At 49.6% G+C, this 24,291-nt stretch overlaps 1 protein-coding gene across 10 annotated transcripts in view; it reads left to right on the forward strand.

Annotated features, from left to right (window-relative positions):
- Positions 1-24,291, forward strand: part of PHLDB1 (pleckstrin homology like domain family B member 1) — a 109,512-nt gene that overhangs the window by 33,459 nt on the left and 51,762 nt on the right. For 9 of the 10 annotated variants that reach the window (XM_030538286.1, XM_030538287.1, XM_030538290.1 and 6 more), the window contains 2 exons: positions 9,252-9,377; positions 21,313-22,835. In XM_030538286.1, the coding sequence (XP_030394146.1) occupies positions 9,252-9,377; positions 21,313-22,835 (1,649 nt within the window). The remainder of the gene's footprint in view (positions 1-9,251; positions 9,378-21,312; positions 22,836-24,291) is intronic. The other variant, XM_030538288.1, reaches the window with a different exon arrangement.

A 24,291-nucleotide genomic window follows, 5' to 3' on the forward strand; every position in this document is an offset into this window, starting at 1 on the left:
TGCAGACGGGAAGGGTCTGTGCTTCTTATTTCTACTTTCCATTAGCTCTGCCTTCTGCAGGTCTTTATTCTGGTAACTGAGTCAGGGTCAGCGGTGGGACTCTGCTTAGGAGCGGCTCTGGCCTTTTCTGGGCTGAGATCCTTGCCTCTAAAGTGTGACTTGTTGGCTCTGCTCTGGGACTTGGTCAGGCATGTCGATAGCAACAGAAGCAGGGCTAGATGGCAAGCGTGGTTGCTCACTCCTTTGCACTCAACAGGCCATGAACAAACAGCACATGAGTCAGCCGGGGAGACTGTGCCGGGCAATTGGAGCAGGAATGGTCCTGCCTGTGGTCAGGCCAATGCCCAAAAGAAATTCCACACAGTCTCTGAGCCTTGCCACCCTCCAGGAGAGATTCCAGGCCCCAGCATTGCTCAGCCTGGCAAGGAGAGAGATCAATCCCTTCCTCCTCTTTCTGTGCCAGGTGGTGAAAGCAAGGGAGTTGCTGAATGATGTGAGCAGCAGGTGAAAAAAACCTTTCATTGTGCAGTGTGTGGAGTGCCACCCCAGGCGCAGAGTCAAATACTGCCGGGCCTTGCTGACCCTGACTGATATTGGCTTTTATGGCTGTAGTTGGGGCTTATACTTGAGAGCATGTGCTGGTGGTTCCTGTAGGGGATCAGGAAGAATAGCCTCCCACCCAAGTGCAGCATTGTTGCGGGTGCTCTGTGGTCTCTTCTGCTGCCTGCTGAAGCCTCCATGTTAGGCTAGGAACTGGAATTGCTGAAAATGGTCTGATCTGGTACAGCACATCCTGAGTCCCCTGGGATCAGCTTACAGATGTGGGAATCTTCTCATCTCAGGAACAGTCAGAAAAGAAAGAGGTGCTGCTCTTGTACTACCATTTCACAGACCAGAGATGTACAGCAAGAGCTGGATGCTGCAGTCTAGCATGGTTGTGGATTTGCTTGTACAAATTTATGTCTTCTCCTTCCTCGCTGTCTGAAAGGGCTGCTTAGAATGAAGGGTCGGGGACTAGCTTCTGTAACAGGCTTGGCTGGGCATAGCATCAGTGGCTAATTATAATTGTCATGTGTGTGTCCTGTTCATCTGTTGCCCTTGAAACACTTTACACAGGTGGGTAAATAGCCTGTTCCCTGTCAGCTCTGCCCCGACCCATCAGAGAGAGGCAGTGTGCCCACACTGAGTCTGAGACAACCCCATTCTCCTGAGCCCCAGTGCTGTATCTAATTCACTGCCCCATGCCACCTCCCTGGACAGTCATTGTGTCAGCTATCCTGGCGTCAGTCTAAAACACCCTTGGGCTGAGTATCTATGTACCATGCTGTCCTTGGGCCCCCTTACAAGAGTGAGCCATGCTCTTGACTATAAGGTCTCTGCAGCTTTGCTGAGACTGTGCCTTGCCCGTCCTTGGCTGATGGTGCATAATGTAGCAGCTTCTGTGAAAGAAGGCATATGGATGCCATCAGAGAGGGTCAGCCGAACCCTGCTGAATAGGAAGTAACTCACTAACTCACCACCCTCACCTTCTCCTCTGCCCACTCAAAACTTGTCATAAAGATATTTAAGGCCGTGACCTCTTACATGGGGCTTGGTCAGGAGGGAGCTAACAGGAACAGCTACAGCCAGCAGAATTATCTGCCTGTTCTCTATAACCAGCACTTTCAAACCTAGCATTAGGCACCTGTTGCTAGACTCTGAGGGACTGAGCATGGCTGTTGCACATGATGTGAGCTGTGGGTGCTCAGCACCTCTGAAATTCAATCACTTATTCAGGTGTCTGATACGGATGTAGGTGCTGGACTCTAGGCTCCTTGTTTTGAAGATGCTCTATTTACTTTCGGATTAGGCTCTTCATGGGCTTTTCTAACACTGAGTTTCACAGCCCACTTCCAAGGTGATATTGACCCCATTTTACTGCTGGAGAAACTGAGACAGATCTGAAGTGAAATGAATTTGTAGAAGAGCTGGTGCAACCCAGCCTATAGACCTAGGGAGGCCTGAAGTGAGCAATATACCAACCAGCCTCTCTCCGTTTACTATATTATCCACTGCAGTAATTGTCATGTATTGAGAGATTTGTGTGTATATTGAATTATTAAATTAAATTGTACAGAGATGGTCTGGCATTTGGCATGGCTATATCACCCTATACCACCTCTCCGCCCCCAGGGGATCTTTAAATACACTGTATCCACCTGCATGTCTCTCTGAGTTTCCAGACAGGAATTGTAACTGGAAAAAAGTGGTCAGTGACACCATTGTTGTAGCCCTGCTGCTCACATAGACCTGTTCATGTTAGAGCAAGGAAAGCAGCGGCTCTAGATTAGAGGGGATGGATTCTGGCAGGGCCGACTTGCTCTGTGGTGGAGTATGCTCTCCCCAGCTTCCCCTCACCTTAGAACTGCAGGTGACAGTTCTAACCAGAGTGTTCCCACACCCTTCAAGGTGACAACGGTCTCCACTCCTCATGAGTGTGAGGGACAGTTGCTAAACACTGCTTGGGACTTGAGCAGATTGTGATTTGCAATCCCCTTTCCAGCAGCCCTGGCCACAGCTCAAAATCCTGTCTGTCAATTAAACTTTACTGTAGTTGTGCAGGAGCACCACTATCATTAAGGTTCTGTCACAACATCTATTTAAAGGTTCTTCTTTCAAAGTACTCTAAAATTGACATGCTTTATCAGATTTCTATGAAATTTGGTTGTCTCAGGAGGGTGTGGGGTTGGATTAGTGACCCATATTTGGAGTAATTTGAGCTAAGGGTTCCAGAGATATAAGCCCCTCCCTCCCCGCCCCCCACAAACCAGCCATATTAAAAAAAAGCTTTTAGGTATGTGGTTTTTGGTTTTGCCCAGCACTAAAGACCAAACTATTGAAGTTGTGCAGGTCAACCTGGTTTCAAACTGTAAAGTTTTACCTAAGGTAATGTGTGGCAATCACTAGGACTATGTCTACACCACGCACCTTACAACAGCAGCCGCACCATTGTAAGGTGTGCTATGTAGCTGCACTTTATTGCCGGGAGAGGGCACTCCTAGCGACAAAATAAAACCACCTCCAACGAGGGGCAGTAGCTTCATTGGCAGGAGCTCGGCTCCTGCCGACGAAGCACTGTCCACACAGGTGCTTTTCGTCGTTAAAGCTTTGGTTGTTCAGGGAGGTGTTTTTTCAAGCCCCAGAGCAACAAAAATTGCAACAACGAAAGTGCCAGTATAGACATAGCCTACATCTTTGGGGGACTCAAATTGAGAACAGTATTGAAGAAAATGTGCTCTTGTTACACTGCCCATGCCCCAGTACAGAAAAATGGCTAGAGGGTTTCCATTCCTGACATTTTACATGCTTTAATCCTGACTTTTTTTTTTCCTTTTTAGCCTTTAATAGTGTGAGGTGGACTCCTGTGGGTAAGAGGAATGGATTGTGAAAGGAGATAAAGAGCTTGTACATTTCGACAACTGTGGGATTGGCAGAGGAAAACCATGTATTAATGGAGTGTATTGAGGCATTGCCGAAAGAGGAAAGAATTAAGGTTTCATGGGCAACCGTAACTGTATATTTCCTGGTTTTCATAAGTTTGAGTTTTACTCAACTCAATGGTCTGGAAGGGGATGATATACAGTAGTTATGAACAATACAGGAATGGAGATTGTTCATAACTCTGAAATGTTCATAACTCAACAGAACGTTATGGTTGGTCTTTCAAAAGTTTGCAACTGAACATTGACTTAATACAGTTTTGAAACTTTACTATGCAGAAGAAAAATGTTGTTTTTAATCATCTTAGTTTAAATGAAACAAGCATAGAAACACTTTCCTTACACTGTCAAATCTTTTTTTAAACTTCCCTTTATTTTTTTAATAGTTTACATTTAACAGAGTACAGTACTGTATTTGCTTCTCTTTTTTTCCTCTCTGCTGCTGCCTGATTCCATATTTCCAGTTCCAAATGAAGTGTGTGGTTGACCGATCAGTTCATAACTCTGAGGTTCTACTGTACCACCAAGCAACCTTAACTCTGGGTTCATATAGTTTTTCGGCAGTTAATATATATTTGCTATAAACATTAATTTAGCTGTATGAGGCCCCTATAATTGTTCATGGGGAAACTGAGCACAAAGCAGTGACTTATCCAGCTCACATTGAATTTGTGGCAAGGCCAGGAATAGAACCTGGGAGTTGCAAACATCCATCTGCTTCTCTTGCTGCTATACAGTGCTCCCTCTGTTAAGGAATGGAAGGAGACTGGGGAAGAGCCTGAGACTGAAAGTAAAGCAGTGTAAGAACAGAAAGCTACCAATAACATGTTAGAAGCCCTACTGCTTTGTAGAGAAAAATTCTCTCCTCTTGTTGTCGATCAAAGGAGAATCAAGGAGAAGTGTGAGATTGCCTGGGGAAGTGGAGTGAGAGTTCTCAGCAGATACTGGAAGAGAGCAGTTTGTTGATACTAGGAGTGTTGCTGCTTAGCCCTATATAAATATTACTTACCAAACCTGTAACACCTTACTTGTCCCAAAAAAGTGCCCCCGTGCCTGCAGTGATGTATTGGGTCAGGGCTAGTGTTACTGGTTTGCTGGCTGCATGGCTAGCCAATGGACTCCAGGAAAGGCATACTCCCTTTTTAATAAGGTAGTAATTCACTTTCCACGTGGAAACCCAGTGCTGGGATCTGGTCTTCTCTGGATTGCTGACTCTGAGAGACCGGGAGTGCATTCCATCCAGCCCAGGGTCAGAGTCGCTCTTAGATCCTCCCCCATTTATAGAATTCATCTTGGGCCCTGATTTCAGAGGAGCTGACCTGCAGCTGCCGGTGAGGTCAGTGGGCCCAGATCATTTGAATATCAGGCCTCCTAGTCTTCAGTGATGGCCTTTTTACTCCTACAGCCTCCATGCACATGCATCAGCCATGAGTGCCTTCCCCTCTGCTAGGGAATGATAGCAGTCATGTGTGCTGGTGGGAGGCAGGTGGCATGGGTTTGGCATTTGGCACTGTGTGTATGTGCAGGGCCTTTGTTTATACGCCTGTCTGCACATCCCTCAAGCCACATTCCATACTCATGGCTCATCACCAGCTTTCTCCAGAGAAGTCAGTTGGTTTTGGCCAAAAAAAGATGATTTGCTCATGGCAGACAGGAGCTGTCTTGTCTGCAGTGCAGACTGCCAGCTGTGGAATCCCTGCGATGTTGCTGATTTCCAGTAAAAGGTGAATCCTACACACAATCCTGCTTCCCCCTGGAACCATGCACCCTATCCATACTTGTGTTCCCCCCGCTTCTTGCACAAGATGCTGTGTACTCCCTCATTTCCATGATGCTTTGGGGGAAGGAAATGTGGGGAGGAGGTATACCATAGATTTCAGCCTCTCTCCTTGGTCCCTGAAGATGGCAGAACAACCTGTCCCTAGGAAGAACCCTCAGGGCTGGGCCGTACCTTGAAGCCCAGCTGTTCCTGGCTCCATCCTGCCTCTTTCCCACACTTTCTCTCTGTGTCTTGTGCTTTCTGTCATGAGTGGAAGGTAGAAAATAACACACAAGTGAAGAGCAAAGGCCTGATCTCAGTGTGGAATAGCAGAGGCTGAGGGTATTCTGTTCTATATAGGTTTTTATGTCACGATTATTACTGTACCATCTGAGCACCTTCCACTAATGTATTAAACAATGTGAATACGTGTCTATCACATATTTGTTCTCTCATCCTCTGCCCAGAGAGAGAAGCATTTGTAAAGAAGCGTCTTGTTTTGGTAGGGTGTTTTTTTTTTTGTTTAAATAAATATACCTGTTGCTATAACCCCAACTATACATACAATATGGTGGGGGCTAATGTAGCTACAACGAGTCAGGAAAAAGATCTTGGCATCATAGTGGATAGTTCTCTGAAGATGTCCACACAGTGTGCAGAGGCAGTCAAAAAAGCAAACAAGATGTTAGGAATCATTAAAAAGGGGATAGAGAATAAGACTGAGAATATATTATTGCCCTTATATAAATCCATGGTACGCCCATATCTCGAATACTGTGTACTGATGTGGTCTCCTCACCTCAAAAAAGATATTCTAGTACTAGAAAAGGTTCAGAAAAGGGCAACTAAAATGATTAGGGGTTTGGAGATGGTCCCATATGAGGAAAGATTAAAGAGGCTAGGCCTCTTCAGCTTGGAAAAGAGGAGACTAAGGGGGGATATGATAGAGGTTTATAAAATCATGAGTGGTGTTGAGAAAATGGATCAGGAAAAGTTATTTACTTATTCCCATAATACAAGAACTAGGGGTCACCAAATGAAATTAATAGGTAGCAGGTTTAAAACAAATAAAAGGAAGTTCTTCTTCACACAGCGCACAGTCAGCTCCTTACCTGAGGAGATTGTGAAGGCTGGCACTATAACAATGTTTAAAAGGGAACTGGATAAATTCATGGTGGCTATGTCCATAAATGGCTACTAGCCAGGAATGGTAAAGAATGGTGTCCCTAGCCTTTGTTCATCAGAGGATGGAGATGGATGGAAGGAGAGAGATCACTTGATCATTGCCTGTTAGCTTCACTCCCTCTGGGGCACCTGGCATTGGCCACTGTCGGTAGACAGATACTGGGCTAGATGGACCTTTGGTCTGACCCGGTATGGCCGTTCTTATGTTCTTATGTTATATGTTTCTATTAGTGAAGACAAGGTCAAAGAAATGTGCCTTGGTTTTGGAGTGCAATGTGATGAGATTTGTGATGCTCCTTAGTTCTTGGGGAGTTCATAACACAGTCTTGGACTGCCCTCAGAGGAGGTTCTGTCTCCCTCACAAACAAGCTTTACTCTTATTGTTGAGAATTCCATTGTGCCAAAAGAGCAAGGTTGTTGACCACAATCTTTATCCTAGAGCATTAAACGGTCTTTTAGATAGCCTCGGCCCAGGCCATGGAGCGCTTTGACGACAAGGACTGAGACCTTGAACTTGATTTGATATTTTATGAGACACCATTGCAGAGAGTGGAAGACAGGTGTGATGCATTCATGGTAGCCAGTGCTGCTGAGGAAATGTGCTGCAGTGTTTTCTACTAGCTGGAATTCCCAAAGTGCTGAAAGTTTCATGCCCAGGTATGCCACATTACTGAAGTACAGCTGAGAGGTGACAAAGGCATGAATAACTGAGGCCAGGTCACCTTCTGTCAGGATGGAATGGAGTCTCCTAGCCAACCAGAGGTGATAGAAAGCATTATTCATGGCCATTGCAATGTGAGAGCTCAGTCAGTGAGGAATCCAAGAGTACTCCTACACTGGACTGAATTGACAAATTGTGGATGTGAACCTTCAACCACTGTACTGTGTCTGTAAACTCCGCAAAATACTTTCCTCTGCCCACCAGTATCACCTCTGTTTTGCTTGGGTTCAGATTCAGCCAACTGCTTGTCATCCATGAGCTGATCTCATCCAAGCACTGGGTGATCTTGTTGGTAGTGGCGTGGTCAAATGTGGTGAAGGAAAGATAGAGCTCTATCATCTGTATATTGCTGGCACTTGAGTCCCTGTGATCTGACCAGTTCACGTACTTATTGGATATAAATGCTGAAAAAGATCAGAGAGAGAATTGATCCTTGTGGGACCCCACAAGCAAGGGGTAGTGGTAGTGGTGCAGTTTCTCATCCTTGGATGCAAACTGTGGGAAGAACCCAAGCCATTTTAATGCATTACTCTGGACTCCTGCCACCTCTCTCAGGTGAGACAGCAGTATCTTGTGCTCAGCAATGTTAAACGTTGCAGAGGGGTCCAGGAGGATGAGAATGGATGTTCATCAGTGCCACAAAGCAGTTTCACTTCCGCATCCTGTCCTGAATGCAGATTCTGCCAGGTCTAGATTGCTGGCTTCAGTCAGATGAGCTTGCTCAGGCAAAGGAGCTTTGATACTAGGCAATAGTTGGCTAGGACTGATGCAGCCTTGCTGCCAGGCCATGTCTAAGCAGTGCTACAGCTGGGCTGCTTGTATCCCAACCTACCTTAGGAAAGGAAAAGAGGATCTGATGATGCAGGAAGTCAGTGACTGCACCCATAATCGGCGGTCCCAGCACAATAGCCTCCCAGTGATCCCTCGGTCTTGTGGTATTTGCATCATGTCTCTGCAAACTGGCTCTTATCTCCCTCACTGCCCTTGGACTTGAAGCTCCTTGGGTGGGTGGGTGGATGGACACTCCATCTCAGCCCAGGCATGAGAGAGGAGGGGGTGCTGTAGAGAGCAGTTGTCTGAATCTGGAGCACAACGTTCCTTGCACAGGCACTGCTGCGCTCCTCTCTTTAAGATGAACAAGGCTCTTCTTTTTCAAGCTGCCACCTCCGTGCGTGACTCCCTCTGCCCATTCTTGGGAGACACAGACGGGTGCAGCAATAACCAGTAGGAGAATGTTTGATGGGAAATGAATGGCTCAGTGAGGGTCAGATGTCTAGTTAGCAAGTAGTTTTGAGGGGCTTCACCCCAACCACCCCCAATAGGCTTGTGCATGAGCTATTCATTCATAGCCTTATGCCTCCTGGCAGGCTGTGGTCCTGCACCATAAGCTCTTGTTCTAGTGCATCCTCACAGCATGTGCTATCTGCAGTGCCCGGTGAGCAAAATGACACGCCAGCTTCTGTGAGTTCCACATCAGACCTGTGACCTGACAACAAATCTCCAATGTGTCTAAAACCCACTAGGTCCCACCCTCAACCCCTCTGTACCTGGCACTTGGGTGCTCTCTGCTTACGCTACACTGCCAGGCGTAAAGGGGCGGGCTAAAGCTCTCTTGGCATCTCTCTGCCACCAGAGGCTCCTCAGGCCTGGCTCTTTCATCAGGAGCAGGGTGTGTGCAGCTCCAGTGTGGGCAGTGGGATCACTTCATGTGTCCCAGGGTGGAGTTTAACCGTAGCTCTGTGTAAATCCTGCTGGGACTTCCGTAAAGCTCCTTGTGGTCCTTCAGGAAGGGAAGTGTAATGGCAATGATTCTGTGCCTAGCTCAGTGCGGTCCTGCTCCATGTCTCGGGATCCTGGTGCTACGGTGATACAAAGAATGATTCCATCATCATGCCTGCTGTCTCAGGGCAGTTAGACAGCCAGCTGGTACATTTGGGACAGAGATCCTGCCAGTTCTCATGGTCATGGCCAGAGTTTGACAACTGCTGGGCTGTATTCAGTGATGAATCCCTTGGGGGTGCATTGTGGAAGGAGAGACCCTCAAAGACTGGGGTGGCCATGTTCACTGTATGCTATAACCTGCTCCATCTCACTCTCTTTCCGCAAGGGTGCATGATCTGCCTGGGGCAGTCAACCTTCCTCCGGTTTAATCACCCTGCTGAGGCCAAGTGGATGAAAAGCATGATCCCAGCTGGAGAAAGGAGTCCTGGGGCCCCATATGGACTCATGGCAGGTAGGTGAATCCTCCATGCTCAGGGCCTGGGAGTGAGGACACCCATGTTCTATTCTTGACTCTGCTGCCGACTCAGGCAAGTCAGTTTCCCCTCTCTGTGCTTGTTTCCCTACCTCTAATGTGGGGATAATAACCCACCTCCCAGGGAGGAGTTGTGTCAGTGCCTGTGGGCCTGGGATTGCTCTGAGGAAGATACCCCTGTGAGTATTAATGGCAACTGACTGAGGTTTTGTCTACACCATGCAGCTTTTAGCAGACACGGCTGTGATGCTGCAGCTGTACCGCTAAAAGCCACACAGTGTAGCTGCTGTTTGTTGGGAAGAGAAAACTTACACGCCCCCACGAGCAGCAGCAGCTTTGTCTGCACTCCTGGCAACAAGTGCTGTTCACACTGGAGCTTTTCATCAGTAAAACTTCTGTCATTCGGGGGTGGATGGGGCCGGGGGGGGGGGGTGTTGTATTAACACCTCTGAGTGACAAAAGTTTTGCCCACAAAGTGCCAGTGTAGACAAAGCCTCAGAGTGTAATGAGCTCAACAGAGCCCCGATATTCAGTATGGCAAAGGTCTAACCCTGGGCCTTGGAGAGAAGAGTTTGGGGAGGGAGCTCTGCCAGGGCTCAGATCGGCATTTCTGTCCAGTGCTGTGGTCTTTTAGTCTGCAGCTACCCCTACTGTCTGCCAGATTATTGCCGTGCTCTCTGAGCCACTGAGAGTCACCAGTGCTGAGTTTGGTGCCTGTGGAGAGCTGGAGAGTGGCAGCGATGTCAGGCAGGAATTTCTCCCTCTCTCACCAGTGAAGGAAGGGGAGAAGGGGACTCATTTGCTTCTGAAGGATCAGGTGGAGGCTGCTGCTGGAAGTGGGAGATGGGGCTTGATTAACACGTCTTCTCCTATAAGCCAGTTCTGCCATCACACCAAATGGAAAGGCCATGGCCCAGTTCTGCTGTCCTTACTCAGGCAGCACTCCTACTTGCTTCAGTGGGGTTTTGCCTTGAGCGAGGGCTGCACAGCTGGGCCTAAGCGTTTCTGCTTGGTATGATGGCAGAACTGGTCTGTAGGATTTGTCCATCAAGCCCAGGCTCCTACTTCCAGCTGTAGCCATGACTGACCTTTATTTCGGCTGAACCAAAGCTGATGCCATTAGGGCTGGCAGCGAGTGACTCTGGGGGAAGCAGGTGAGATCCGATAGCTCAGTAAATCCATTCCCGGGAGAGCATGCTCCTAACATGGTCGTACAGCCACACCTTGGCGTTATGGTTCACCATATGACCCAGCTGGGTTGAGCTACAGGGTGGCCTGCACAACCTAGCATTTAACATCTCTCAAGTGCTGAGCCTTCTAGTACCTGTAGCAGTGTTTGGTTTAACCCTTCATGTGCTGTTACCAGAACATCTACACCAGGATACCTGCATGACCCTTCTTGGGGGTTGGGCAGTGAGGCGCTCTGCATGATCCAGACTAAATGTTGTTCTCCTTAATGGCCACTTGAGACAGACTTGCTGACTTGGTGCCTACAGTGGGAAGGATTCAGCGAGAGTCTGTGCTGGTAGCACAGCAATATTGGGAACCAGCCTGGGAGACAGAGAGGGTGCAGAGGGGGGAGTTCACCGAGGCTTTCCAATAATGGAGTCTGGCTGTTGACAGCTAGTGCTTTCCTGCTTGCATTCCTCTGTCTGTACTGGGGGGCTTGTATTGGGGCAGTCTCTGAGCACACCCCTTTGTGGCATGGCATGCTACTGCACCAACCTACATAGCTTTCAGCACATCCAGTTGCTGCAGTGACTTTAGGCTGAGTCACATCAGAGTCCACTCCTTCCTGGGCAGTAAACTCCAAACAAACACAAACCCAAAACAATCCTCTATCCCCAGTGGGCTCAGCTCCTAGCTCCTCCTGAGCTCTGCTCAGTTTTCATCACCGTTTTATAGAGCTCTGATTCTTGAGGCAGCTCTTCTTAGAGCCTCTAATCCAGGGGTTTCTGTGAGAGCCTCCTTCCGGATTCCCCTCTCCTCCTAACTGAGCATCTCCTGGCTTTTTATGAGCACTAGGTGCTCTCTGGTTTAGTCACCTGACCCTTCAGCAGCTACTCCATCTTTGGGGCTGGGACCAGGCCCCATTAAAGTGCACTCACCCAGTGACAGGGCCCATGACCTCGACTCCTTATGAGACTAAACTCCTTACTGTTTGGAAAGCACTTTGAAGAGCTGAGTGCTTGGCAGTCGGGAAGGTCAGGCTGGCATCCTGCACCAGCAGTTTATAGCAGAGTGCATCCCTTCCCCCAAGCACCTATCATGGGCAAAGTACATCGGTGAGGCACTGAGAAACCCCAGGGGTGTATTCTTGGTCCCACTGAGATTACTAGCAGAGCCCTTGCTGACCTTAGTGGGGCCAGGATTTCACCACAGGGCTTGGAGTTGGGACACAATCGGGAGCCTGGTGAGAGTCCCATGGGAAGCTGTCTGGGGCAGGAGGGCATGTTCTATGTAAGGAATGCTGGCCGTCGTTGAGCACTGCTGGCTCTCCGTCCATCTGCCGTTTTTTGTTTCTCAACATTGTAACCACAGAACCTGACTATGCTGTGTCTCCTTAATCAGTATTGTCTGGGATGCTAACCGCCACTTCTCATGCAGGAGCAGTGCTTATGTGACTGAGTGCCACCTGCCCCCATTCACTCCACTTTAATAAATGAAATACACAGGCGCTTTGGCAGGCAAAGCTGCTATTTGCTTATTACATAAATGATCGTTATTGAAGATTCTGTTAAAAACTCCATTACACTGAATGCAGATGTCACCCAGTGCAGATCTAGGGCCATCTTGAGAAAAGCCCTGAATTAACTGGATTCTCAGTTTAGACATACGAGTGTCCCCACTCCTGCCAGGGGCCATTGGGTCACTGGATCCTGATAGAGGAGCAATTAGGAGCTTTGTGTTTCCAGCTGGTGAAAAAAATCCCAGAGTTGGGAACTGAAATGTTGCTAAAATGATCTCTCTACTTGCTAAGAGATGCCTGCTATTTACGTATATATGAACAACATTTACCTGGTTTGTGGCCTTTCCATTTCTGCACCCACTGTTGACTCAGCTCAGCAACTGCACTTCTGTCTGTTAATTATTAATACGTGTCTCCAAAGAGTTTAATTGTAGCAGCTCCTGAGTGAACTCTTGGCTGAACACAGGACCTGGCTGGCATTTCACACCAGCTCTCCTGGTCGCAGGGCAGATTCCAGAGACCTTTTAGCCCTCAGAACAGCATAAAACACAAGGTCACAAGCCTCATCTGATGTGTCGAAAGCAGGGAACCCTCCTGGAGCTGGGTGGGAGAGCTGCAGGCAGCCCTTGTCTGTAAGGGCGAATAAATGCAAGATTCAAAGGCTGTTTCTTCAGCCCAGAGGTTCATCGTTACTTTTCTCCATGGAGTGCAAGTCTCCTTCACCTTCTGTGGCTGTTCTCCTCCTCTGCTGCCACTGACTATTGATGGAAGACCAGGCTAGATGGGCCTTGCTTTGATCCAGGCCAGTGGCTATGTGCTGTCTCCATGCACCTTCTCAGGCTGTGCAGAGCTTCCATTACCACTCCATACCTCCCCTGCAGCTCCTGGCATGGTGTTGTGGCCAGGATGTTGCTGTGCTCTGGCTATTCCTGGCTGCCAAAATGGCCCTTTGGGGCTATAGGCAATCTTCAGACATAGCCCCCAGGAAGAGGAAGCACACAGATAGGGCAGAGCCTTCTCTGCCCTTCTCCCCTGCTGTCCATGCACAGCCAGGACAGAATTTGGCCCACACTCTCTTTACCAAAGCTCACAAGAGAGGAGTCTCTTTCCTTTTTGCCCACCCCACTTGTCCTCTGAGACCCACTCCCATCAGGAGAGGCTTGGGTTCTACTCCCTAAGAATGCAGCACTGCAGGGACCTCAGATTGCTCATGCTGTACAGTCACACACAGTTCCTAAACCCCAGGTGTCAGGGGGCCAGAGCTTAATTCAGAATGTCATCTTCCCCTTTGCAGATATTAGCAGCCCCAGGGTTGTGTTTGGGACTGTAGAACAGAAGGCATTAGCTGTTTGCATGGAGGAGTGGGCAGCTAGCTGCAGCATCTCAGGCTCTCTCATTGGCCGTGTCAAACTAGCTAGGGTGATGCGCAAGGAGAGGAGACAGCCTGTGTCACAAGCCTGGCAGTAATCTACATGGGGTAGCTTGATACCCACGAGAGAGAGGGAGAGTGTGTGTGTGTGTGTGTGTGACCACGTGCTGCTGTTAACCTGCTAGCATGCGAGGGAAGGGAGCATGTGGAGCCAATTAGTGTGTCAGGGCTTCTGGAACCCCATGTTTTTCTGTGGGGTGTGTGCACATACTTTCTAGGCAATTATTTCCTGCATGCCGGTCTTGAGCGCATATCTGGGCTGTCTAATGTACATGGCCCCTAGCGCGCACACCCCAGGAGGGCCAGGAACCATGCCTGGGTGGAAATTAGAGAGGGTGGGCCTTACACTTTACTTGGGCAATCTCAAAACTTTTCACTATGGCATTTTGGTCTGTGGCATAGAAGTATCCATTCCGTGCATACACAGGAGTCAGCCTAGGATGAGAGTGGGGAATTGTCATGGGTTCCCATTGGCTACATCCAGCAGAGCCTGTTTGATGTCAACCAAGGGCTCCAGGCAGAACTGAATTCACTTTTCTTAAGTAATTTGATTTCTGTCCCTTGACTGCCTCTGCAGTGAGTGCTGGTCCTGAGGCGCAAATCACAACACTGCAGTCAGCCAGGGTGCCATCTGGATTCAGGCTTGCTGTGGTTTCAGCACGCTCAGATGCTTTTCAAAGAGAGCTGGTCTGATTCACCTCTGAAAATGGTCTTCAAGCTAAAGGCTGGTCCTTACCTGTCCTGTAGCCAACCTTGCTGTGATATTTTGAAGAGAGGGCTCTGCAATGTCCTTTGCTAGCATGTGTTTGTATCCCTGATGACTATGGATGGTGCTGGGCACTGAGGAGACATAGGGACAGAACAGGTTGTATGAAGAGAAGGGCCTGGAAATTGGTAGCTTTATTTTTTATCCAAAAAAATCAGATTTTTGTATTTAAATTAGAAACGGTTTTATTTTTAAAAATAAACTTATTTAAATATAAATGTGAAATTATGACCAACCTACGTTAAGGCCTAAACTTACTGTAATTTATTAAAATCATTTAAATTGAATAAAAAATATTAAGCAGTACATATTTGCTGTGAAGTTTTGAAGAAAGTCAGCCTCTGAACAGGAAGTCACTGGCTAAGCACCTGGAACCAGAGTTTATTGAAGTGCTGAACCAGCTTTCAATAGCAGTATCTTTTCTGCAGGTGCAAAGAAAATATTTTTTTCAGTTTACTCAACTATTTCAATTCAATAACTAGTTCAGTCAAAGTTCGAAAACCAATTGGAGTTGAAAAAGCAGGAAAGCTTGTTTTCCTCTTTCAATCTATTAATAAAACTAGGTATGAGAGGTTTGAGATCTACTCATTCTAAAATCTTGGAAGACCAGAAAAATTGGTTCAATTCCCTAAGTACTATTTTTGTTCAATAAGTTAATTTTAAATACAAAACATATTCTGATAAACTTTTTTTTTATTTTATATCCAGCACATTTAAGGTAGTTTTTAAATTAATAATAACTAAATTAAGAAGCTGCTTTTATGCATTTTTAACTGAATTTGAATTTCCATCCAAACTGAACCAAATCACAAGTAAAAAATTAGTCATCTGCTTAATAAAAATGTAAAAAGTAAGAATTTGAATAAATGTTTAAGCTATACGATTGCTTAAATAAATGTGTATAGATATAGCATATCCCCCTGGTGAGCAAAAAGAAGCAACAGATTTCAGTGTACAGGCTGTATTTAGTTGCAAATCAACATGTTTTAATGTTTACCAACAATGAGAATCAACATCTCTTTATGAAAATAACTAAAAAGTACAAATGCAAAGCAAGATTAAAATCAGTTATTTAAATCAAGGTTTCCTGCATGCTGATTTAAAGCATGATTAAAATTGGTAATTTAAATCACTTTGTTTTAAATCGGTCCACCCTGCTGGGTCTTTTATGTCCTGCATAACCTTTGGGTATCAGTGCCATGCCCCTCTAAGGGGAAACTGGGAGATTCTTGGCCTCCCCTGTTCTTCAGAGAATGTCTCATTCTGACCCAGATATCCTGGTCAGTATCTTCCCACATCCAGTGCCTTGGAGAGAGGGGATATGCTGAGAATTTGCTGTCTTGAGATCAGTAGAGGGCAGTGCTCTTACTGGCTTTCACTTTTAGGACAATCCAGCCACTTTGCCAGCAGGAATGATTCTGATGCAGAGGTGTTGGGCTTTGCTGACTGCATAGCATAGACCTGATACGGGCAAACCTGTGATGCTGCTTATTGCAGGCTGAGCATGTGCTGCAGACCCAGAAATTCTGTGACCCATCAGCCCCAGCACTTCCTTCCCTGCCACCATAGCTAAGTAACTGGGGAGCCAAGGCCATACCTACAGTTGAAGGAAGGAATTGACACAGTTTTATTCAATTAGCTTTTATTGGCAGGACAGGCTGTGCAAAAAAGCTAGGCTGCTCAGGTGTTTGCTGGGCAGGTCTGCTCCCCACAGGATAGGATCACTCCCAGTGTCTGGGGCTTGATCCCCTGGGCCAGGCATGTGTCATTCCTCAGCTGGTGGCAGATGGCTCTGCTGTATTGTTCTGTCTCCCATGGTCAGATTTTCCTTGTCCCTCTGCAATGAGACATCTCTTCTGATTCCGCTTATTTGAGGAAATCGCTTCCTTGCACTCCCTCATATTTAGGATGTGGGATGGAATGTATTTGTGTCTCAGTCTCTCCTCTGTTCTGCTAACTGCACAGTTGCTTCTTTCTGGGTTCTGACCATGCTTTGAGGCTCCCAGTTTGCACCTGGTTCTCAATTTGGTGGAAGTCTGCCTTTGTTTTACCCATGTCACTATGGCAAAATATTATCTGGTCTCACTTTTCTGGGCAGGGATCTGGCACAGTCCAGCTTGTTGCTGTTCTTGATTTGTTCTCCCCAGTGACAGATGTGTTGGTGTTTTAAGCATTGGTCGATCACACAAGCTGAAACAAAAGGCTAGTGCTTTCAGATGAGAAGCACAGAGAATTTGGTGTTTGTTTAAGGTATGGAGATCCCTTTGCGTGCACTGCAATAGAATTTGGAGGCATGTCAGGCTGTTGCTGGTGGTTAGCTGAATTGGGCAAGCTGACTGGCACAGAGGGAATTACCAAGGGAAAGTTGGTGTCAGGTTTTCTTGGCCTGCCTGTTGCAAATGGGAAGTGCTGTCTTTCCTGTGTGACCTCTGTCTCTGTTCCCTTTCTTGTACAGTCATTTGCATTGTCCCTCGATTCAGGAATACTTGACTGACTGAAATTGGCTTGCATGTCTCTCCTCCAGGTGATGAGAGTTCGGGGTCAAGACTCGTGGGTTCTGTTCCCAGCTCTGTCACTGCCTTGCATGGTGACCTTGGGCAAATCACTCACACAGGTATAGAATAGAGCTAATGATAAAAGGATTGTGAGGCTGCAGGATGTCTGTGAGGTGCTTTGGGATCTTCAGACCAAGTGCACATTGTTATTATAATAACAAAAATTTACTCCTATGAAATAATTCTGCAGACAGATGTGGTCAGGAATCTTGTATCTGCGGAAGAGCTGATTTAATGGAAATAAGTTGAGCTTTGGTCTGCCTGGAACGGATGAGCAGATTAACCTGCCAATCAATCCCTGCTCTTACAGTAACTGACCATAAGACCATGGCTTTGCCCATTAATTCAGCACTCACTGTGAGCCACTCGTGCCGTGAGTCTGTCTAGTCTTCCAGAAAGCCAGACCGTAAGTGCCCCTGATTGGGTTATCGCTCTGGCAGTATTATTATGGCTTCTCCATCCTTCCCCTTCATGATTCTTTTCATTTATTAAAGGGAAAAAAACCCAGCCACTCTCAATCCCGGCTGGGATCTAACCGTGTCTGACAAATGCTGCAGACCAGAGCAGTCTGGTTTCAGCTGGACATTTGTGTGGCTTCAGACAAGAGCCATACTTTCTCCATCAAGCCAGCCAGCTGCCTTCTGCCAGCTCAGACAGGTAGTTGGGCATTGGCCATCCAGGGGTCCCAGCTAGCTCTGCAAGCAGAAATTGGTGCTTCCCAGATGAGTGCCGTGTAGAGACTGGGATGCTGTGGCACTACAAGGGGAAGGGATTAGCTCACAGTCACCCAGTAGGTGAGTGGCAGAGCCAGGAATAGCACCCGGGAGCTCTTGAGTCAGGCATCCTGATCTAACTCCTTGACCATGTTGTCTTCACAGCTAGAATGACTGAAGTGGCCATTATTGGTCCTGTAGAAGTCGAGTGGAGACAGGAAGGTTGGTCTGTCAATCATTTGGGTATCAGCAGGCAATCGAAGGCTTGTGTGGCTAGAAGGGAGGCACCCTAGAAGCTTGTGACCTACTTGGCTGTTTTTTTTCCCTCTGCTGTTTTTGCTGGTTGCTGCTGGGAGTGTTAGAGCTGGAAAGGTGCCCTGAGGTTGTGGCTTAATTAATTAGTGTTTGCAGAGTGTTTGGAGATGCTCCGAGGCAGGGTGCAGCAGCTGCTTTTGGGGTGGCTCTGCCCTTGGAGGGAATTGCCTCCAGACGTGGCTCACCCCAGCCCCAGGAAGCTGTATGGGAAGGGGGAGCTGGTACTCAGGACGTGCAAAGTCACCAGGCAGCTTTTGGCCAGCTCACATGTGCAGTGTTTGCCCCAAAAGAGGGAAGACGTCTGAACTCATCTGCTGATGAGGATCTATCCTAGGAATGAGCATAAATGGTTAATTGAGTGCTATTGCTTCTCCGAGCCTGGTCCTGTGGGAAGCTCAGGTTCTGAGAGGCCAGCATTTGGGACCTTGAGATACTGTGCCATGGATAGTTCTCACGTGTCCTACAGGGCCAGTTTAATGGGCGCCAGAAGTGTCAATACACCCTGCAGTTTATTGAGTAAGGAGCTGATAACCCCTCACTTGTTTAGCAAAGGAATTGGCCATTTGCCACCTGCTGAGAACCTTAGTGTCCTGAGGCATTGAGGGCCAACACAACTTCAGCTTCAGGGGCTTGGGGAGGAGTGTTAGTTCAGAGCCAAGTGGCAGGAACTGTGGGGGGACCCGCTTTACATTTATCCCCCACGTCCTGAGGCAAGTGTGTGGCCTGGTCTGGTTTATGACTGACACATGCTCCCCCCCGCCTCCCCAGCTTAGCGTTCTTGCCACTGTTTAGAGACATGTTGTATAGTTCAAATTCTAGACCCTGGTCAAAGGTTATGGCAGGAGCTGGCTCCATGCTGGTTAGTAAATTGTTTCTAAGGGACATTCAATCAAATCATTTAATTCTCTTAGTCTTTCCCCCCTTTTTGTCCCTGAAACTCTTTGAATCCCCAAGACAAACCCCCAGAGGCTCCATCCCGAAATCCCACCCAGGGAGCAGCTGCCCCTCCCTCCAGTCTGCCTGGATGTCTGATTTTGCAGGTCTTACATGTTCTTTCTTCCCCAGACCGTGATGGCAGCTGGGGAAGGAAAGGGGGTGTTGACTCAGCCTCAGAGAAGCAGGGAATAGTGGCATTTTAGCTGGGAGGGTGAAATTGGAAGTGCTCTGCACCCCGGCTGCTGCTGTCGGGTGCTCTGGAGGAGGCTGCACCTCCTCCCTTCTGAGTGGGAGGCAGATGCTTAACCACATGACATGTCTGGAGTTGGCTCTCTTCTCTCCCTGCACTGCTGGTTCAGTTTTGTCTACAAGACTCCAGAGGAAAAGTCAGGCGGCCCCAGGGACTGATTGTTATGTGGACAGGGAAGGCACAACAGGCAGTCCCATCTGTAGGATGAGGTGAGGTATATGCAGCTGTTCCCTGCCCAACTCCCAGCATGCCAGTGATGCCACAGGCAGAGCCAGGAAGAGGATGCATTAGCATCACAGGGCTTTGCAGTCTGTGTGCTGGAAAGAGCTATCAAATTTCAGTTGCCTGGGCAATAAGGCTAGTGGGACACCCTGATAGTTACTGGAAGATAATCCCCGGGCACCTGAGCTCCAAGGAGATGATCAGCATGGGAGATAACAATACTTCATAAGGGCATGGCTTACCCTGAACCCCAAGGGGGAGTGGAGCAGGGTTAGGGGGGACAGTTCAGCACAGCCCTGTGTGCTTGAGTTTCATAAAAGAAAAGATCCAGTAGAGGTCCCAGGACCTGTTATTAAAGCAACTGTTCTGTACAAAGTAGCTCCAGGTAAGAGATGAAAAAGACTCTTGTATATTACTGAAGCTGCAGGAGGAATTTAAGGAGGTGGACTTTAGCTAGGTCTGTTGTTAATATTCCTTTTCTTCTGAGGTGTGCCCTGGACTCCTAATGGCTCCAGGTAGTCAGGGCCTCTGCAAGGGTCACATCCGGAAGATGGCACCTGCAGCAAGCCCATGCTGTGGCACTGGCTTGAAGAAGAGCACTCAAAGGAGCATGGACATTGCCAAGCTGTCTCAGACTGTGTCTTTCTAGTGCTTCCTTTCCTGTCTCTCCTCTCCCCTCCCAAAGAGGCCAGTCCCAGGTGCTTCAGTGCGTGTATCCCTCTAATGGCCAAGTATGGAATAGCCTGACTATAGGAAAAGGTCTTCTGAAACCTAGTTCTCATGCTTAGAAATTGAAGGGTTAATAGCTCTTATCCTGTCTAATGGAGCTGTGGGTGTTCCCCTTTGCATTGCTGGCACCACTTCCTACTGTGCTTAGCATTCCAGCCAGCATGTATGTGCAGCACACACCAGCAGTGTACAGGACCGGCGCTAGGGGTTTGAGCGCCCTAGGTGAACGGCAATTTCGCCGCCCCGTGCGCTGGTCCCGCGGCTCCGGTGGTGCTGCCGCAGTAGTGTCTGCGGGAGGTCCACCGGAGTCGCGTGAGCAGCCAACCAACCGCAGGCACAAATGCGGTAGCTCCACAGGAGCTGCCTGCCGCCCCCTTCGGACCCCCTGGGCTGCCGGCTGCCCTGGCGGCGCCCTGACCCAGGGGACCCCCTGGACTGCCAGCTGCCGCGGCGGCGCCCTGACCTAGGGGACCCCCTGGACTGCCAGCTGCCCCGGCGGCGCCCTGACCCAGGGGACACCCTGGGCTGCCGGCTGCCGCCAGCAGCTCAGACTCCCTCTCTGTCCCAGCAGCAGCAGCTGCTCAACCATTTAAAAAAAAATTGGGGGGCGCTTTTTGGCGCCCTCAAATCTCGGTGCCCTAGGCAACCACCTAGTCCGCCTAAATGGTTGCACCAGCCCTGGCAGTGTGGCTTCGCCCTCCTCCAGAGTGCAAAGTGCTGGTTCAGAGCAATTAGAACTTCTGTGGGGTATTCTGTAATGTTGGAAGCGAGGAGAAAAGGAAGATTGGGAGGTGGAAATCTCTTGTGTGGGCACCTCCTACTGGTAGCTTCCTGCTGGAATGTTTCCTGTGGAAGAGAAGAGTGATTTGAAACTGGCTCCCATCCCTTCCCTTCCCCATGTGGCCTCATGTCGTGGCTGTGGTGAGGTTGGCTGTGGTAGCAGTAAATAGCGGTTCCCTATGGAGGAGAGGTAGGCAGGTCCACAGATAGAGCCCAGACCGATCCACCAGGCTTTGGTGGCCATTGGTTCCTCCACCACCAGCCTCTTGGAGAGCAGGCCCTGGGCTGTCGTGGTTCCTCTGGAGTCTCCAGAACTGACTTGCAGCTGGGGTTTTGTGGGACAGTGCTTGGGCCGTCCTGCCTTAGAAACAGGAGCAGGAGCTGAATGTTTGCTCCCTAGCACAGGCTGGTTCTGGCCTGTCTCTACCTACATGGCCTGGTTGAGTGGAGGGGTTTGGCATAGGTTGGGCTGTGAGGTTAATGGTGCTGTCTCCTTGGCTAACGGGTGCTCCTGTCTTTCCCTCTGGCAGAATCAGAGAGTCTCGTGAACGGCAACCACCAGCTGTCTCTGAATGATGTCCATAAGGGGCAGGGAGTGAGGCCCCGGCCCAGCCACAGTTCCCTGGTCAGCTCTATTGAGAAGGACCTGCAAGACATCATGGACTCTTTGGTGATGGAGGACTCGAGCTCTCCCAGGAGAAAACTCTCTGCCAATGCCCAGTCCCCTGTGTCCTCAGTAGTGAATGGTGGTGGGCACTACTTCTTGTCCCCACCCTTGAGCCCTGGGGCCATGTCTGTGGGCTCCAGCTATGACAACGCATCCCCACCCTTCTCCCCGGTTTCATCCCCAGCCAGCAGTGGCAGCTACACTAGTCACTCTCCCAGTAGCCAGGAGCAGGGGCCGCCCATCCCCCCAGTGGTACCAGTGAGATCTTCCAGCTACAACCATGCCATGCAGCCCCCACAGCAGCGGCCACTTCGACCTCCGGGTGGGGGCTCCAGCCTGGACCTGAGGAACAGCACCACAGGCACAAGTGGGACACAGCTTGCAGAGAGTCCCAAGATGCAAAGGAGGGCAGTGCATGGCGTTCCCCTGAGCCCCAAGCCTTGCCAGAGAGCCCTGCACCCTGAAGGCCCTGGGCTTTCAGCCTTCTCCAGTACCTGGAGAGCTGCTGAGAGCACACAGCCGGGCCATCCTAACCAGCATGTGCCCCTGGTGTCTGTAAGCCCAAGTGACTATGTAACAGGGAGCCCCCAGGCTCAGCCTACCAACATCCCCAGCAGCCCCCGACTAGCACCCAAATTTCAGTCACCGTCTTCTCAGAGGTTGAAAATTGTGGCTCTTCAAGAGCGTCCACCTAGCCCCTTCAGGGAGGGCAGGGAGCCCCCTGGCATTGACAGACACCTGGCCTCCAGCCCCTCCCGGCAGGCGTTGACAAGAGTCTTCCAGCCCCTGGAGACTGTGGGTTTCATCCATGTAAATCAGGACAGCCGCGCTCTGCAGCCCCCTGAGAGTCCCAGAATGGGCAGAAGGAGCGTGGAGAGCATGAGGGATTTGCCTCCCCTCAGCCCTTCCCTGTCTCGCCGGGCAGCACCCCTGCCCTCTGCCTTGTCTCCCCAAGCAAGGACCCCCCAAGAGAGTCCCTCACAGCAGACCAAGCTGGCCAAGGAGGTACCTGAGAGCCCTCGCATCCGGCGCAAGGCAGCCAGGCCCCTGGAGAGGCATGAAGACTTCTCCTCGTCCTCCTTGATGGGGAAGAATTTGAGAACCAGGAGCTCCTCACCCATCTTCCAGGCAGAACTTGCCTCCCAGCGTAAACCCAGCTTTGGCATCACCCTCAGCACTGCATACAGCCTGGGATCGCTGGTTGTTCCCTCACCCCGTCAGAGCCCCCGGGTACAGAGGAAGCTGTCAGGAGATCTGCATCTGCCTGTGAGTACGAGGGAGCGCAAGAACAGCATCACTGAGATCAGCGACAATGAGGATGACCTGCTGGAGTATCACCGCCGCCAGCGCGAGGAGCGGCTGCGTGAGCAGGAGATGGAGCGCCTGGTGAGAGGGACAGGATGGGAGGGGGTCTGGTGGGGGGTAGGGCATGGGACGGAAGTGGGGCCTGGTAAGGAGTCGGAGATGGGGCGTAGTGGGGGAAGCACTATGGATAGACGCTGAGCTCTAAGGCAAGGGGGAGCACTGAATGTTGGAGGGAGAAGTGAGGTCGTCTTCAGTCCCTGCTCGTTGATACTGTTGCCCATTCTGAGGAGCACAGGTAGTGCCACAGTGGGTAAAACACTGGATGTTTAGGAATATCCGGTTTATCCAAGCCCCTTGCAGCAGCTGGGAAGAGGCTCTTGGTCTTGCTGGAACTGGTTACTGTGATGCTAGTTCAGTTGCTTTGACTTAGACTAAGGCTGATCAGGTCTCAGAGCATCAGTTGGTCCTTGAGAGTGTCAGGAAGGAGCTGCCATCCCACATGGTACTGTTGGCCAGCTGCATGCTGGACTGATTTGCCTCCCCCCTGTGCACCATGGGAGGCAGGACACCAAACTAACTGGATACATGGTCTGAGCTGTGCTGGTCAATCCATTCCCTGTGGGATTTGATTCCTGGGCCCTTTCTGCCCTGCTGACCTCAGATTCACATGCTGTATATGGCCGGCTGCCATATACAGTGGTAGGACTGCCCCACTCATTAGTCTGCTGAGCAGCTGGGTAAGATTCTGCACGTGACCCTTGCCGGCTCCCCTCAGCACAGCATCCTCAGTTGAGGAGTTAGTTGCTGCGTCTTTGACCATCATTCATCACAGCTGTAAGCTCAGATGCTATTATCTGCAAACTGTATCCTGGTCCCCTCCAGTTTCACATCGTGTCTGGCAAGTTTGCTGGACCCCTGGGGGGCTGCTGTGGCCCTCACTCCCGGTCAGAGTGGTGTTTGCTGAGGGGGAGGCACTGGTTGCAGTGACCCCTGTTCCCTCTCCCTCTGCTCCAGCTGACACGCTGCTTTATAGGAGCAATCACATTGCAGTTCCTGCTGTAACACCACTACACATCCATGGCAGGGGGCATAATTAGTGGTCAGAGTAAGGCACTCACTGGTGAGCCCCGGGCTTGTAGCTTGCTACAGAGCCTGGAAAGCTCTTGCCTTGTGTATGTTACCTATAGGCCCTGTACCCCCTCAAATGCCTTACAGGGATTTGTGAAGGGGAGACAGGAAGCCAACCACAGTGCCCTCCACAGGATAGGAGAGAGAGCGGAGTGCTCTGTTGATGGCCGAGGGGCTTGTGGCATTGGCTGCTGGGTTGCTTCAGCCTTGCACTCCCCAGGATGCATAGAGTCTGGGATCCTCCTTGCTCTGGAGCTCTGGCCTGTGCTTTCACACACCACTGTGGGCCTGACCCCGCTGTGCCACATACTGGTACACCGACCACATGGCACTGGATGGTGTATACATCATTGGAGAGCTCTCTAGTCTCTCCACTCACCTCACTGGCACTATACATACTTGCTGTCAC

This window comes from Gopherus evgoodei, chromosome 19, assembly GCF_007399415.2.
Source record: "Gopherus evgoodei ecotype Sinaloan lineage chromosome 19, rGopEvg1_v1.p, whole genome shotgun sequence".
NCBI lineage: Eukaryota > Metazoa > Chordata > Testudines > Testudinidae > Gopherus > Gopherus evgoodei.